At 40.5% G+C, this 17,314-nt stretch overlaps 1 protein-coding gene across 1 annotated transcript; it reads left to right on the top strand.

The window, feature by feature from the left end:
• The first annotated feature begins 4,712 nt into the window (after positions 1-4,712).
• On the top strand, positions 4,713-10,565 carry CHRNA9 (cholinergic receptor nicotinic alpha 9 subunit). Its single transcript, XM_075092455.1, has 5 exons — positions 4,713-4,782; positions 5,854-5,999; positions 6,801-6,955; positions 7,635-8,167; positions 10,012-10,565. The coding sequence occupies exons 1-5, from the start codon at positions 4,713-4,715 to the stop codon at positions 10,563-10,565; spliced, it is 1,458 nt and encodes a 485-aa protein (XP_074948556.1).
• The last annotated feature ends 6,749 nt before the right edge of the window (positions 10,566-17,314 follow it).

Genomic DNA, 17,314 nt, shown 5'->3' with positions numbered 1-17,314 from the left:
AGAACCTAGAGTTAAATTCAGCCTGCAGTGGTAGCTGGGGGGCTTCCCTCTACTTCCAAAAGCTGATGTAGTGTGTTGTTTCCCATGGCTCAAGAGTGATCACAAAGAGGAAGATGCTTGAGTCTGTCTGCACCCTTGTAATAGGGTAGAAATATTTCTCTAATCCAGTTTGTTTTGAAGCATCAGGCTGCCTGCTAGAGCAAACCTTTGATCTGGAGCAGTGTCCAGGCCCACAGATTGTCTTTGTGTAGAGCACAGATCCTATAGTCAGCCATTCAAAGGCATGGTACAAACTGGAAATGATCCCAGTGAGGAAGAGTTGTATATAAAATAGCTTTCTGATAGCTAAAATGATAAAATGGCTTTGTTCTTAACCCTACCAGATACTGAATTATTTCTCAAGGATGGACAAAATACCAGCCAGCTTGCAAGCATCCGGTGAAAAAGGATGAACATGCTGCGTTTTAGATCACGTTAAATAATACAAGGCTTCTAGGGGCAAAAGGTTTCATTGCTTCAGGTGCTGGGATGTGGTCAGCAAAAACCTCAACTGTAACATGTAAATTAGGATTTCCCATCTCTGGAAAATGTGGTTAATATTCTACATTATTTCATGACCTGCCATTGTGAATGCTTCCTAATGTATTTCCTATCTTCCATGTGTACAACAGGGTGGAAGAAAATATGAATGAGTGTTCTGGTTTCAGGTGGTAGGGGATTTTTAGAGAGAAGGAAGGAGGAGGCAGTAGGTGGGTGAGAAAAAAATGAGGCGGAGAGAAACATGCTGCATCTAAATGAAGTGCTGTATTATCCTTCTCCAGAGCAGGCACAGTGAGGCTATTCTGCTGGCAAGAAGAACTGTTGTTACCCGTGCTGTGAGGACTTCAGTTAGTTTAAGGAGAGAAATCTGACTCTGAAGAGTTAGTGTGCTGCTTGACCCCATCAAAAGATAATATTCTGTAGCAAATGCTGCGAAGAATGTGAACGCAACAGCTTCTGGGGAGAAAAATTGGCAGGAAGGCAAGTAGAAGCAGACTGTGAGACACTTCTTACAAACTGTGCTTAGAAACCAATCTGTTCTTCTTTATTGTTCTCTGATGAAGGGATGGATTATAAATGGTACAGACGGCCTTGGGGCCTGTGATAATACAGTATCTGTAGCTTTTCCAGTTGGAAGCTTAAAAACTCTTAACGCTTTTTATGCAAAAAAAATCCATTAAAAAAATTCTGAAAATGTACATGTCAAAACCTCAGCCTCAGGATCAAATTATTATTTTAGGCAGGAGAGGAAAGATTTGTTTAGTTGAAACAGCAAAATTTTAAATAAATGTTTTTACACTTTCCTGCTTTGCTTATAGATTGGCTAAGATAAATATATAAAGTTAGAAGTTTTAATATGACAGAGATCCCTCCTATGTCATCTGCACTTCAGTCTGTCCTTAAAGTGCATGCAGAGTCAAACTTCCCTTACACGGCAGTACAATGAATTCTGATTTTTTTTTAATGTTGTCTTGATAACAGCATATGTGTTTGTGTAGAACCATAGAAAGTTACGTGTGTCATGTGAGTGTTGCACAAACTCAGTGCACCAATGAATGGTACACTCTTGTCCCACTGAATGTAAGCACGAACATAATGTTCTGCTCCGTTAATAGCCCATACACATTCTCAAAGTCAAATGTTTGAACAAAATATGTAGAAGCAGAGTTGGATAATGTGCCATGGGCCTTAACCACTCTCTGCATTAGCAGAAGCAGCCTGTGCTCTAAATATGGTTTTATATTGTACAGTTGTTGACAATGATATATATTTGCTCTCCTTCAAACCCTCTTGTGACTGGTCTCATGTATGGTAGGCAGACACAAGAGCCAGATTGAACCACTAAGCAGTTTTGTTCCTTCTGCTTATCCTTTCTCTTTAAAAAAAAAAAAAATCTTGCCTGTGCTTGTCTTAGATCAGATGCAAGGCAAATAATCAGCGAAATTAATCAAAGCAGATTAAAATGTGATGTGATTTTTGTGTGATAAAAATGGTCTCGAATAGCTGGGTAGATCAGTAGGCTGGCTAACAGGGCCATCTGCTGGCAGATGTACTCTAGCAAGATACTTTGAATTTCACTGGTGAGGAGTCTAGTTCTGGGAGAGGTTAATGGCTTGATTCTAACTTTCAAACACCTGTGACTCTTCTTAAATTATCTTTGTAAGCTGCTTCTATATAAATTCCTGACTTCATAGCAGACCTTCTTACTATAAAAATAGAGAATGGCTTAACTATAAATTTGAGCTCCATTCAAATGTTAAATGGGAAGTTTCATCTGCGAGTAGTATTGCCATAGATTACGACACAATTTAAAACTATATTCAGAGGAAGCATGGGTTTGTAGATGAATCTCTCATATCAATGAAAAACCATTAATGCAAATACTTGCTCTTCACACAAAATGTCTATGTTAAGGACATTTTGATTAAAATTACAGATCAGATTTCTTCTGAACAAATGTAAAGAAGTCAAATGGTCTGGCATCCGAAGATTGTTAAATGTCTTGTATCTTTAATATTGAAAAGGCTTTTGGATATATTTTTTTACAAGTAGTGGTAATCAATGCAACATCTCAAACATAACAGGTGTGTTCTTCTATATTTGTGTTCATGTTTGCCTGTCTGTATGTCCAAGATGTGGCAACTATTGGATATATTTGATGACTGGAAGTATGATAGATTGGATCTGAGCGGTTATGATCTATCCCTTTGCAAGTTTATAATGAGTAACATATGAAATACGTGTGTATAAGAATAAATTGAGTAAATAACACATGTAAGCATGCTGGTTTTTTTTTTTGTCTTTTGAGAACCTGCAGTTTCCCTTCAAGATGTCATTACAGTAATGGTGCAGGGTTCTCTAATATACGTTATCTTATGCAAATTAAAGTGTATCAGTCTCCACTACTCGGCAGGTATGTATTGCTGGTGTAATAGGTTGCAAGATTGCCTCAAAGCAAGCTTAGTCCCAGTTCCAGTAGTGTTTTTAGCACCACACATAAAGCAGTACCATTGGTCACTCTTGAAATTACACTTAAGAGAAGCGAAGCAGTAGCTACTTGACATAATGGCAATGTGCTTTAGACTAAAGGTATCTGACTGTATCCAAAAAGATTTAATCTTTTGTCTCTGATTTTTGTTGTCTCTAACAGCTGCTTCCCACAGAAAAAAACAGTTTTTTTCATACTGCCTATGGGCTGCTCTGACGTTTTTGACTTCTAAACTGTTTTCCACTTGTTTCCTCTTTGACAATTCAGCAAATGAGGTGACAGAGATGGATTTCATTACTGATGCTTTGACTGAAATTATTTATTGCTTACCTATTGAACCTGGCCATAAATGTCATTGATTTATAGACCCATGGAAGCACAAACATTAGCCAGTGAGTGCCAGGGGTGCTGCTATATAGAAATCAATGTGTATGGAGGGATTGTCTTCCTTCTAGCCAAAATACTACGCAAGAGTAAAGCAACAGCATTTTATATGTTGTGTGGATCAGAACTATTCTGGACCAATTCTTTTTGCTGCTAGTTCATTCTATATTTTCACCTTTCTATTTCAGTGACTTTTTTCTTTTACCTGTTCTAAAATGATAGCAAAATAGACTGCAGTATATCAGGAAGGATGGATTGGACTATGGAAAGGAGGAAGTTGTCATCTCTTGTCTGTGAGAAACTTGTAAGAAAGTGCCTGCAGTACTAGGAAATTAATTTGGCAACATGAATAATATAGGCAGAGCTAACGAAGTTCTGGCCGTCAGAGTAGATGGGACACGAGGTGTGGTATTGTTTCATATTCATATTTGTCTCCTGTAAGTCTTTTGGCTAAATGCAAGAGCTGTCTAGTAACTGTAATTCTTTGTGAAGTGTTTTCAAGTTCACCTGGAAAAAATTGTACTGTATTGGGAAGTGGCATTTTATCTGCTGAGTCCAGTTTTGCTCCTGATTTACTGTCCTGAGTACTGGTCTCAGAGTTGCTAACACCAGTGGAAGTTCTTGTTTGCACAGCAATATTGGGCTACTGCAAATGTTGCCTGTGTTGTCCAACTAGTGTAGCTGCATCCTTTCCACGTGGCACCACTTTGGTAGGCGAAAACATTGTTTTGTCAGCATGGGAGTAGGTAGGCTGTGGGTTTTTTGCTGTGTGACATTTTGGATGTGTGATGTACAGTGTGACTTTACCAATTAAAGTACTGAGGCAGATAGCTTTTTTGTGAGGGTCCACAGGTTCCACAGAACTGGTTCTGAGCAAGCTATTGCTGAACATAGGGGCAGTAAAATGTGGCCCACCAAAGAAACGTGAAAGAGGTCTTTGTAAATTGGTCAAAATCTTATATTTGTAGTAAAAAATGCAATGGAATACAGTTTTCCTACTGATACCCCATCCGCTTGTCTTCTCCCTCAGCACTAGCTTCAGAGCAGGCAGCTCTCAGGTTACAGAGACAGGGAGCATTTGGCAGAGCCCCAGACAGCGGTAGGGACAAAGACCATCGATTGAGCTAGGACTCTGACGGCTGCTGAGGGAGGACTGAGTTGCTTCTAGCGGTTCATCAGTGCCTCCGCATCTTTATGTTGCTGTGCAACTTGATTTTTGTTTGTTTGTTTGTTTGCTAGTTTTGGGTGGTGATAAACGTTCTTGTGCCCTTGAGTGAACAGTTTTATTTAAGGTCCAGAAATGAAGAGAAGTAGCCTGTCCTCCTTTTCCGTCTTTCTCTGGTTGCTGTTTACAGCGCTGATGCTTCAAGGTGAGAATAGTGCTCAATAGCTAAATGTTGCATTGAGGCTTATTTTTCTCAGATAGGAGCTGGTGTCCTGATGCGTCGTACGCAGTTGAGCTCCAGAAGTCTTTAATCTGTTTCGTTTTACTTTCACTGATACATAGACAAAACGAATGAATCATGTACAGCCAGAACTTAAATGCTCTTTGTGAAGCTTTGATTTGCTAGGATTTCTTTTTAATCAGAAAGGTTTGCTTTCAACTCTTACTAGTCCAGGAAGTCACTGAGTCACCAGAGAGTGATATACACCGAAGCACTTGTTTCCTGCATAGTGCCAGCTGGCATTTGCGCAAGTCTTGTGAGTGTTACTGTCCTTGCCCTTTGCTTGCAGAAATGTGTTAATCTATCTAAAGGTAATACAGAGACTGCCTACAGAACCTTTGATGTACAAAACAGTGTGGACAGCAAAAGTGTATTTTAAAACCTAAAGTTTCAGTGAATTATCCTTAGTGACTAAGTCTGGATAGCAAGCGGCATCTCCAAATGCATGATTTGGAAAAGGTGTTAGTGCAAGGATGTGTTCCTACATCATGCAATTGCCAATTTGTGAAGAAAAGCAGCTCAGACTTTTTCCAGGTGGTAGTTAAAAAAGGAAAAAAAAAATTCTGAAAGTAGTGTGAATCTATCAGTGCTGCATTTAGGGAGATATCACAAGTTAGCCTGGGAGCAGGTTTGACTTCAGACTTCTACTTATAGCTTGACAGATGTGTGACTGTAAGTCGTTAATCTCTATGCCTGTGAAAGACATCAGCAAAATAAAGGTACTGATATTTACCTTCAAAAGAGGCAGGAATCTCTGGATGCAGAAGTTTTTCTTCAGTGGATGTGAAAAGCTACAGTTAGCTATTAATTCACTACAGGTGAATGCTGTCCTTGTTTGAATAGCTTCATCAGGTACACTTCTGTAGAACATCAGTTAGTGCAGGAACAGTATATTAATGATAAATATAGCAAATACTACTTGAAGCTGTAGAAAGAGGACATCTTCTGATACTGCTCAGTGCTTAATCTGATGTACTTAACAAATCTGTTATCTAGCTGTAGAATCAGCCAAAGGAAAATATGCTCACGCGCTGTTTAATGAACTGTTTGAAGACTACTCAAATGCTCTAAGACCCGTGGAAGACACAGACAAAGTACTGAATGTCACCCTTCAGATCACATTGTCCCAAATTAAAGACATGGTGAGTAACAGTACAGTTCTGTTTTTCTAAAGATGTGCAGAAATGTACTAGCTGTAAACCTTTTGCTTGGTGTAGGAAAAGCAACTTGCATTTTGTTTTTACAACTTCAGTAATGCTTCCTCATGAGGGTCATGTTCTCCAGTTCTTAGTAGATTCTTATCTGATTGCAACCCTAGGACTTCCATTGTAAGTCTGCAAACTTAGAGTTGCTGAATTGCTAAGACTTCTTTTGTAGTTAGGTGTTAGTATCTCACCCTCCAGGCAACTTTTGCTGAGTTTTAAATAGAAAGAGCAAATGCTTTTTCTAAGATGCAATTAATTTCTACCTAAACTCCCTATTTTAGCCTTCAGTAACTTTTTAATAAATTTCGTTCAGCCAGATATACTTTTAAGGCAAAAGAGAATGTGTCTGGAAGAACAGAAAATCACTTCTGTGACTTCTGAATTACAACTTCAACGCCTCACCAAGCTTTCATAGAATTTGTTTGACTGATTTGGTTAGTTGTTTCGTATTCTGAAGCTTGCAAAAGGAAATTTTTAAGGTACTGGGAACCTTCGGCAACTATGATTAAAGCTAGGGAGCGTGCAGGGAGAAGGAGGTTTGGACAAGAGAAAGTCCAGATAAATAAGCTCCCTGTATAGTGTAAGGGCACATGCACCTGTCTGAGAAGTAGTCTTGTGACCTGTCAGTGTTCTGGCCTGTTTTGAGCACTACTTTAAAGCCATCCAACAAATGCTGTCTGCACCTAAGATGTGGTTTTTGTCACCTTCAGCTGGAAATATTTCTACATTTTTATGCAGGATGAAAAGAACCAAATTTTGTCAGCTTACTTATGGATTCGACAAAGCTGGTATGATGCATACCTCAAATGGGACAAAGATAAATATGATGGGTTGGATTCTATCAGGATTCCAAGCAATTTGGTTTGGAGACCAGATATTGTCCTATATAACAAGTGAGTGTGGCTGGAGAAAATCAGCTTGAATATTTTTCTGAGGGAGGGAGGGGGTTGAAGGAGGAATTGACCTACAGTCTGAACTTTCATCACTTCACCTTGCCTTAGCAAGGGGTTTGTTTGTTGTCTTGACACTTGTTGTTGATCATCTAAATATTTTGCAATAAAGCCATAGACTGGATTTGGCAATTGATTATGCTACACAGCAAAGCTATTCTGAATTTCTCTGCCCTGGGAATTTAACACCCTGGCAGTCTGAATTGCCTTCTGCTGAGGCTGCTGAAAAGCCCTGGAAGATTGCGTGTCCACAAAAAGGTGGTACGCAAAGGCTGCGCTCCTTGTCTGCTCTCCCAGGCCAGTGGTAACCAACAGATGATTTTCATCTTTGAATGGATTCTTATCCTACTGTATCCTGTTTGAGGTCAAGTTTGTAGAAGCTATGGCCAACAAATACAACATAATTTAGCAGCACTGACTTTTGGCATTAATGGGCACTGGTACCTGTAAATAATACTTAATAGTAAGTTCCTGATAAAGTTCAGTATAAATAAATAATATGATTTCAGAAGCATGCTTTTAATGATGTGAAGTGAGGGTCTTCCCTTCTGTCCCCCTCTTCCCTGGCCTACACGTTAAGTTGTTTCCTGTTGATCTTGACTGTTCCTTTTCTGTCTTTTAGGGCTGATGATGACTTTTCAGAACCAGTGAATACTAATGTTGTGTTGAGATATGATGGAAAAATCACTTGGGATACACCTGCTATCACAAAGAGCTCATGTGTAGTGGATGTATCTTATTTTCCTTTTGACAGCCAGCAGTGCAACCTTACATTTGGGTCCTGGACCTATAATGGTAATCAGGTAGACATCATCAATTCTCTTGATAGTGGTGATCTTTCTGACTTTGTAGAAGATGTGGAATGGGAGATTCATGGTATGCCAGCAGTTAAGAATGTCATCACTTACGGCTGCTGCTCTGAGCCTTATCCAGATGTGACCTTCACACTGATTTTGAAAAGGAAGTCTTCATTCTACATATTTAATCTGTTGCTGCCTTGCATTTTGATCTCTTTCCTGGCCCCACTGGGATTTTATCTTCCTGCAGACTCTGGGGAAAAAGTGTCTCTTGGTGTTACAGTTCTTCTTGCTCTGACTGTGTTCCAGCTGATGGTGGCAGAGATCATGCCTCCCTCTGAAAATGTACCTTTGATAGGTGAGCTTTACACACTTTGTCTTTAAACATGGCTTATTAATAGTAGGGCTTTGTCAGGGAGACCATATGCAATCTGTGGCTTCTGGGAAGATAAAGGTATTGCTTATTTAAAACCTAGTGAAATACTTAAAATGTGCATGGAATTTGTACAGGTATGCTGAAGCTCTTCAAAATTATTTTGTATTTATTTTAAATTATATATTAGCTAGCTATTTAGCATTTATTAGATATAATTAGACATTTAGAATAATTTTGTCACCTATTGTAAGGTAGTAATTCTAGTAATTGTAAGTTAGTAATGGGAAACAATTGTGGTACCAGCATACAAAGTGTACGCAAGAGCTGTACACACAGGGTCAGACTGTTTCAAGATATGTTTCTGTCAGATCCAGATGGCTTGATGGCCTGGCTGGGATACTCAGGGTAGACTTAATATATGACAATTGTAACATTGAATTGTGATGCCTGGCAATCCATTATGCTGAATTTTAATCTACGTCTGAGTTCAGAAGAGCTGATGTGTAGTGAGTAGGGTGGTGTTCAGCACTGTCCCACCTGCCTTCTGCTAGGACCCTCCTGCCCCTGGCTGATCTGCCCCCTGGGGCAGGAGGCTGCCTCGCTGCGCTGGTGGGATTTCTGGAAGACTAGGAACACAGTTGCCTCCACACTGGCTTCCAGCTTCATTAAGATAATTCAGATCTCATTTTTATTCTCGTTATTACTGTTTATATAAAAAGCTGCATGGCTTAACTGAGACAAAACACTGGTCAATGAATAAGAAAGTTGAATGCATTTCCCACACCAGCAGCAACTATTCCTGCTTAGAATACAGGCTTGCTGTATTGGAGTACCTTCCCTACCCTCCTATCATGCCATCTAAATTGAGGAGCCAGGACCTAACATCAGCCTGCTTTTTCTATTCTCTTACTTACCATGCTTTCCAACCCCTTTGAAAACTAGGATCACATCCCACTTGTCTGTGGTGCATCCTGTGCCATTGATGCCAGCTCTTGCTGGTTCTGCAGAGGATGCACAGCAGCAGAGCAGGGCTGGGAGCTGCCTCTTTGCATAGGCACAGGCCATAGTAGGTTACCCGGTCAGCTGTCTATTTCAGTTGTCACAAGCAGTGACACAGCTTGGATTCACTGTATTTGCTATCTATTCCTGGCCAGAATGAGCTTTGTCCTTGTTTGGACTAGCTATGCTAAAATTTGCAGAGTCTGAAGAAAATCAAGACAACAAATCTCAACAGGCAATGGAGCCACCCTTCAGCTCTGTGCCTGGCCTCTTAGCTGTCAGTTCACTAGCTGTGGACACCAGCAAGATCTGAATATTCACTGGCCCATGTGAATGCAAAAGCAGCTGTCTGCTGCTATGGGGTTACATCAATAGCTCCAACAAGACATTATCAGCATTTTTGTTAATACATCAGGAAGTGAGATTTCTAATGTGCCATGTAAAGCTGTCAACACTGGGATTTTACAGACATCAGAAAAAGAGCAAGGCTCCTGATAAATATTTTTAAGCTGTTTTCTGAATGGGTCCATTTCGAGAAATCACAGGTTTTGGTCTGCAAATATTTACCATGCTAAGACAATAGTCGCTTACTCATCTGATAAAGGCATGCCACTAACGAGTATGGGGTTTTATTTTAATAGCTTTAATCTTTGTTTTTAAATGGTAAATTAAGTGTGATCTAAGTGTAGAGAATCAGGGTGATTAAAAGCTGGTTTCTGTCGCACTTATGGTTAGCAACACAACTTATGTGTTGTCACATTGTTATTTCTGCATTGAATTTTTTAATTAGGGTAACACCTTTAATATGATTTTATTTTGTGTTCCAGGAAAGTATTACATAGCAACGATGACCATGATCACAGCTTCCACTGCATTGACAATCATTATAATGAATCTCCACCACTGTGGCTCAGAAGCAAAGCCTGTTCCACAGTGGGCCAAGGTGGTTATTTTGGACTACATGTCAAAAATCTTTTTTGTTTATGATGTGGGTGAAAATTGCGCAAGTCCGAAAAGAGAGAAGGAAGAAGAACACAAGTTAGAGGAAGATGATGGGTGTCAGAGGAGGCACAAAGAGGTAAGGAGTCACCTTTCCAATAGGAATGAGGACTCTGATCTCAAGGAGAAGCTCAATGGAGATTTGAATAAAAGCTATGGAGTTCATGGTGAAAACAGGGAGGCTGTTAATTGCTGTTCCTGCTACAAAATGCTGATTAAAAACATTGAGTATATTGCTAATTGCGTTCGAGACCATAAAGCAAACCGGGCCAAAGGAATTGAATGGAAAAAAGTTGCAAAAGTGATGGACAGGTTTTTCATGTGGATTTTCTTTATCATGGTGTTTTTTATGAGCGTGCTGATCATTGGGAAAGCAGCGTAACTGAAGATGAACACATTCCTTTTGTAAATATACTGGGTTAGCTTGTCTTGGTGGAGCTCTGGGACAGGGGTGCTTTTGAGATCTTTGCATTGCATCCTGTAACAATAAACAAATTGATTCTGTAGGCTGTCACAGCATGTTGAGGCATTGCTCTGCTGAGAGCTTTGTTAGTGACTGTCCTTGCCTTTTAGTATGGGAGTGCAGCCCTGATGAGGTTGCTGGGTAAGCGCTCTGTGCTCCATCTTGATGGATGGTGGCCATGACTTCAAGCTGAATGGGGTGGAGCATTGCAGTGATAAAGCAGACAGCCTAGCGAGGAGCACTGTATTCACAGGGCTGCGTCTCTGCACCTTGTAACTTGACCAGCCTTTTCTCTCCCCAGGGGGAAAAAAAAGGTGTATTTGTGACATGGTGGCAGTCCTGGAAATCATCCCTTCATGGCATTGCCATTTTTCCTTTTTCAGCTTGTCTTCCTAACTTACCTTTTTGTTATGACTCTTTCTGATCACCGTTCCTATCATTTCATAGGCTCTACAAGTCTATCTGCTGTGCCTTTCACTTCTAATGCCATTGAGCTTACTGAATATGGTGGTTACCTTGATATTCCTCTGTATCACTTCCTGCTGCTGAATATTACCCTGTTGTCACCACAGCTCCAGTAAGCCAGATTCCCAGGATTTCTTCCTCACCAAGTCGAAGGGCATCTCTTCCATTCTCTTTCTCTTGATCCTAATAATAGGAAGGACTTCTGCCCTTCCTAGATGTCTCATTGCCCTGGACATTTGTGCAAGACGGGCCTTTAAATGCTATTTCAGACTGCTAAAATAGTCACTGTGGCTTTTGTATCTGCTCATTTATTGACCTTCACCAGTGTTCACCCCATGTGTCCCTTGTCCGCTCTTACATCCTCTTTAATACTTACATTTTAACATGTTTACAGGAATGCAGAGGTTGCTCTGTGCATTACTTAGCACAAAAGCATGATCTACAAGCTTATTAAAGTAGTGCCATAATCAACACTCCTTACTCAACACCTTAGTACTTATATATATATGAACGTGTTTGTTGCTGACAACACCAAAAACCCCTCTTCTGTGTGTTAGTTTCTGTTAACCCCCTCAGACTAATAGAGCTCTGGAAGATGTCTCACATAGTAAAGTGAGAAGCCAGTACCCCAGGCAGATTAATTGCTTTTACAAAGCACCATGGACTTTGAAACCACGTTATTCTAGATGCAGTGGGAGAGGCAGAATGACACTGTAATGGATCCCAGTCAAAAGTTCATGTGAGAAAACTAATTTTCAGAATTGTTACAGTTAAGAGGTGCATATCTGTGAAGCTGTAACTTAAAAGCGAGGAGTCAAAATGGCAAAGTGATGCAGTTGTTATGCCCAAATTTATTGGAAGAAAGGGAATTGTAATGATGCTGATGATGTAAATGCTATATTGAATTGCTAATGGCAGGTTTTCTTTTGTGTGGAATAACTAATGCTGTAAGCTTATCTGGATCCTCATACATAATGCAAGCCTTAAAGTCCAAGTTCTAATGTAAAGCTAAACTGGGTGGCTAGCCAAGAATAAACTCAGTATGTGGAAAAAGTCTCAAGTGTGTTCCCTGTATATTATCAGTTCCCAGTCAACCAGGGTAACCGAATAGCTCCTTTAGAAGTCAAGCTGTTCACTTTCACTATGCAGAAAAATGGTTGCATCCATTTGCCATGGAGTTCAGGGTTTGGCATTAAACTGCCTCTTTGAGGAAACTGATTTGTTCTTTGTTGTGGAAAATAATATTGTCCCAAAAGCCTAGGGCGCAAAGTATTTAGAGATTAGGGTAAAATATTCAGAACATGAGTCCTCAGCATGGAAAACAGATGGGCAAGGGTTTGCCCAAAGCTTGTGGGTGGCATAAAGAAAGGAGAGAGTTACTGTTCGCTGTCTCTTTCAATATAGGAACCAGGTACATTAAATATACATAGTGTGTGACAGCAGAGTAGTCTGTACAATGTGTAAGAAGGCTGAGGAACTCTCTGCAGCAGGATTTGTGACTGCTGAAAGATTATATGGATTTAAAGAGTTGGAGAAAAACACAGAAGAAAAATCTGTCGGTAAACTACTAAATACAGCCATGAAGTGTTTAAAGTTGGAGCGATATTTTAGGGAATTCATGACTGTATGTTATGCTGTGCTCTTCATCCCATTGGTGACATCCATTGGAGAGAGCTTCCAGGTTTAGACAGACCTTTAGTCTGACTCAGTATCTTTCTTAGAAATTCAGATTGTGCCCGTGCCATTCTGTTCAAAGCAAACTGCAGCGTGGGTGCATACAGTTGTGGGCTTTCCACGTGTAAGGGAAAGTTTGCAGTCGTAGGTGGATCATAGCCTTTTTATCATGTTGGTGCTCCTCGTATGCTGCCTGCTTGGATGATGATGCTGAAATCATACTTTGCATTTCCCTACCATGTTTTATGTGAAGATGTGGTAGCACTAAAGAATTATCTTCCTTACAAGAATATGATTTGAAAATCATTCCTAGCTATTTGAATTTATTAACTATTAACATTTGCTTTTTAAATTATTTTCTGTTATCCTTTTCTTTGGAACACCAGGCATTCTCAAGTGTTTATCTTCCTTTATTTACATATAGTGAATCTTCATCTTGATCTTGTAACACATTTGTTTTTTAGTTCGTAAGAGCCAGATCCAATAAAGAATGTGAGCAGCAGATGATGGGAGCTGGTAGAAGTTGGTACCTGAATTGTTATTGTGAAGCCTTATGCTAGGACCCTCAGATTCACACCTTTGGACTTGATAATCTTCCAGGGTAAAAACACAAAGTGATGTGTCTGGTGACAAGGCTGACCCCAGGTCCATGCTACTGCAGCCCTGCAAGGGCTAGCTGGTTTAAACCTACCTAGCTCAGGAGTTTCTAACTAACCTGTAGGGGCTGTAGTTTAAGTGTCTCTCCAAGGTCTTATGTTCAGTTTGTATTTATCTGTATTTAGCTATTTCAGTAAGAAAAAACCTGCTCTGAATCACCCAAGTGTGTTAGCAGTCAGAACTGTATGTGACAACACTGGTGCTGAGTGGAGACAGGAATGTTTAATGTAATTCTGTCTGCCCTGGTCTTTTCCTCTTTACTTTGTGTGTCTCATGCTTAGACCCAGCAATCTTTCAGGAAGGTTAAATCCAGAGATGATGAATGACTATGATTACAGTAACAGAAAAATAACAATTTATGCACTTGTCTGAGTAACTTTCCAGGCTTAACATGAAGGCAGTGGGGTGACTTTATATTTACTGAGGATGACAACGATGCTGTAAAAATACAGTTTGAGATCTGTGTGCTGCAGAGACCTCTGAGGAATGAGCTGACAGATTTTTTGTAGCACCATCTCTTGGCAGCGAAATCACCTCTCCCCTCTTGTATTAAGTCATTGCAGTGTTAGCTTATATTTCTCCACATTTTATCTTCTGTGATGCCTTCACTGTGCTCTCTTCCATGAGCAGCATTACAGAACTGAAGATGAAGTGTGATGGTATGTTGGGGTGTTGACTTTCCAACGGTACAGAAAGGTAGGAGGTGACCTTAGCTACCCCACGAAATCTGTTTCTGTTTGTGGAAATTGCAGCCAGAGGATTTAGGCTAAACCCAAAAGGGTCATCCTGGACAGTAAATGACATCTTGAAAGAGAGAAGTGGGTTTCCCCATGTTTCAGGAATTCAGATGTTACAATGTAAGTTATCTGCATGTTTCATCCTCTGGTGAGCAAAGCTTGGTTCTCTGACCCTGCCAGAAGTACGGGAAGTGTCAGAGTTGTTTTTCAAGAAGTGTGTGTGGCAAAAGCTGTTGATTGTGCATCTCTATCCCAATTAGAGAAGTGGAAGACCTGTAATGTGACTGTTTAGGAGGCTGGAAAAGGAGAGTCTGAGGTGAGAGGGAATTCCTTTCATTCTGTTTACAAAACTGGGAGTAATCTATCTTTTCTTACAACCTTCTGTTACTTGTTGAAGAAAAGAATATGTTGACTCTTGTTTTCATTCTTAAAATCTTTTCATCAGCGGCAGGATATAGGACCAAAGTTGGCCTCTGGAGTTTGTGTGCAACTACCTCCTTTGTACTTGCAGACAGAGTGAGTAAGCTAGAACTCAATTAAGGGAGGAGAGCAAGCTGAACATATTTTTTCTCACTGTTTCTGAAGTCCACTAAAAAGGAGAAATCTTTCTTCTTTGTTAAAGACAAGTCCAGCTGTGTGGAAGGGACAAGAGGTAACAGAGGATTTTGTATCTCATCTGTGTTCTGTAAATTAGAACTTCATTGTCTCCAGACATCTTTTAAGAATTCCATTCTGCAAGGTGGCAGTGAACAACACTGTTTTTACATTGCTTGCCTAAGGAATAGCTGATATTTCGAGTACTGAACTCAGCTTTGTTCTTATCTCTTTCTTTCTAAACACTTTTGTGCATTTCATTCCTAGGTTGTGGTCTGCAGACCACTGAAGGTCTGCAAGGCCACCAGGAATACACTGCAGTTGTTCCATTAAGCTGTACTGGTTTAACCCATCCTTCCATGTGGGGACACATTGGGATTTGTGAGATTGAGCTCCAAAAGTTCATCCAGTTCAGCCACTTGGATGGGCAACAAGGGCAGTGCATTTATCAAAGCATTTGTTGTGCTAGTACTCCTTTGGGTCTTATAAGCCATATTAACTCTTGGGAGCTGTCAGGAGCATAAGGTATTCCCAGGCCTGTCTGTCTACCACAAAGGTGAGTCTCACTGGCAGTGCAGCCTGCCTTCTGGTTACCTGGGGTGCAGGGACTGACCTTGCAGCAGACTAATGGTGAACCAAGTCATGCTTGTTCTTGGTCATTGCGGGGTCCTGTGTTGCTTTGGCTGGCCATGCCACCGCTGCATCTCCAGGTGTAGTTCTAGCCACTGTGTTTGGGAAGGCAATCCATGGGGAGATTGCAACAGGGGGACGTTTGCAAAGGATGATCCAAATAGAACTGTTGAGGGAGCATAGCAGGGTGGAGAACATGGTCTGTGCATAGTTCCAGATGCACAGAACTGTCATGCCTTCGTCTATTCTTGGGCACTCCTGCTTCAGAGTAGACATCAATCTCGTGAACATCCAGAAGATACATATCAAGATTAAAAAATGGCAGCTACTGTTTTAAAGAGGATTTTTCATTCTAGTTGCTGAAAACATTTATTTAAAAGTGATTCAGTACTACCTTCTAAGTTAACCCATCTAGAATTATGGATTTTTCTGGAAAGCAGATATTGCTGTTTGTTTCCTCTGCCATTCTGAACATTTATCTTTAGCAGGTTCTGTGCCTTATGACATTCACACAGCTACTTGCAATAAATTTTCACCTCTGTTGCAAAAGAAGTTGAAACAGATTTCATATGCCATTATTTTTATTCATATCACTCTTCATTGAATAGGATTTTATCTATGGTGCTGGGAGTTGTTGGGGACTGTGCTCCACAAAGTCTGTCGTGCATTTCCCTTTGGTTTGAAGAATGCACTGGTTTTAGTGACTCTGTATGCAGTGAAAGAGCTGGCAAAGGAAGAGTGTTGGAACAAAAAGTAACCTGGTTTTTAAAATTGCCTAAACCTAACCCATATTATTGTAGGCATAGTGTTTCAGTGAATAAAATGAGTAGATTGTGACTCACTGGGTATTTGTTTGCTCTGTGTCACCACTAACAAATAACTTTGATTAATAGTGGTCTTAAGTACTGTTTAATAACATATTCTGGTTTTGTTTGCTTGTGAATTCTCTATTAGCATGCTTAAGGACATCCTAGCAGGAAATTATTGAGCCGATATAATGTGAACAAATAAAGAATGATACTGTGGTATAATGCATGGATCTGTATGGTTCTGTTGTTAGTGTGCCATAAGTAAATAATGGATCTGGCTCTTATTCTGTATTTTCAGTTCTAGCTGAACGCTACCAAGCTGCTCACTACATTTCAATGGCAGGAGTGCCTTTTGTTAGTGTTACACTGTAGCAAAAATGGACTCTAACAATGAAGTTAAATAAATGGTAAGTCATCTGGAGTAGCCTCCAGAGTTTAGAAAAGCCATTCACAGATAAAGCATTTGGCTAGAATATGGAGTGCATGTTCAGTGGTGATGAAAGTGATGGTGTGATCTCCACAGGGCCAAAGTTGGTTAGATGATGGCAGCAGACACATCTGTGTTGCAAAATAATGCTAGACGGTGTTTTCAAAATGAGGATGAGGAAAGAGAGCGGGGAAAACTGTCTAAAAATGAGGTGCAAGATGTAAAATTACTAAGATTATCGTTCAGCACCTGTGAGTTCACTAGAGCATGTTCTTGCTGCTTCCATTTCACATACTATTCACTGGCCACCCTGTGTCCAGGGGTAGACTGCCAGCAAGTCAAATGCAGCTCCTACCCTGGGCTGTATCGCAGCAGCAGGTCTATTCTGGGCCAGGGGTTACTGGCTCAGTCAGGGACAAGGGTGCCAGCTTACCCCGAGTCATGGTGATGTGTCCAAGCTTGCACCAGCTTGATGGAAAGGTGGGACCTTGAGGACCCACTGTCATCACCTGCTGGTGAACTAGTCCCTCTTCACCCCTCTGCTCAGTTCCCAAAGATAAGTGCCTGGTGGCCCTCTGGATGAAGATTGTCACTTATATAGTCTGAATGGTTGGCTTCCTCTGGGCTACTTCATAGCCCCAACTTCCTTCTGCGATCCATGCATATTTAAATCAT

Source organism: Phalacrocorax aristotelis, chromosome 4, assembly GCF_949628215.1.
Source record: "Phalacrocorax aristotelis chromosome 4, bGulAri2.1, whole genome shotgun sequence".
NCBI lineage: Eukaryota > Metazoa > Chordata > Aves > Suliformes > Phalacrocoracidae > Phalacrocorax > Phalacrocorax aristotelis.
This window is presented reverse-complemented; position numbering and strand designations above follow the sequence as displayed.

Bases quoted from the DNA above. Each gene is read 5' to 3' on its own strand.
- CHRNA9 (XM_075092455.1), top strand. From the start codon at position 4,713: ATGAAGAGAAGTAGCCTGTCCTCCTTTTCCGTCTTTCTCTGGTTGCTG. The intron at 4,783-5,853 runs GTGAGAATAGTG...TCTGTTATCTAG, and splicing joins TACAGCGCTGATGCTTCAAG to CTGTAGAATCAGCCAAAGGA. The intron at 6,956-7,634 runs GTGAGTGTGGCT...TCTGTCTTTTAG, and splicing joins GATATTGTCCTATATAACAA to GGCTGATGATGACTTTTCAG.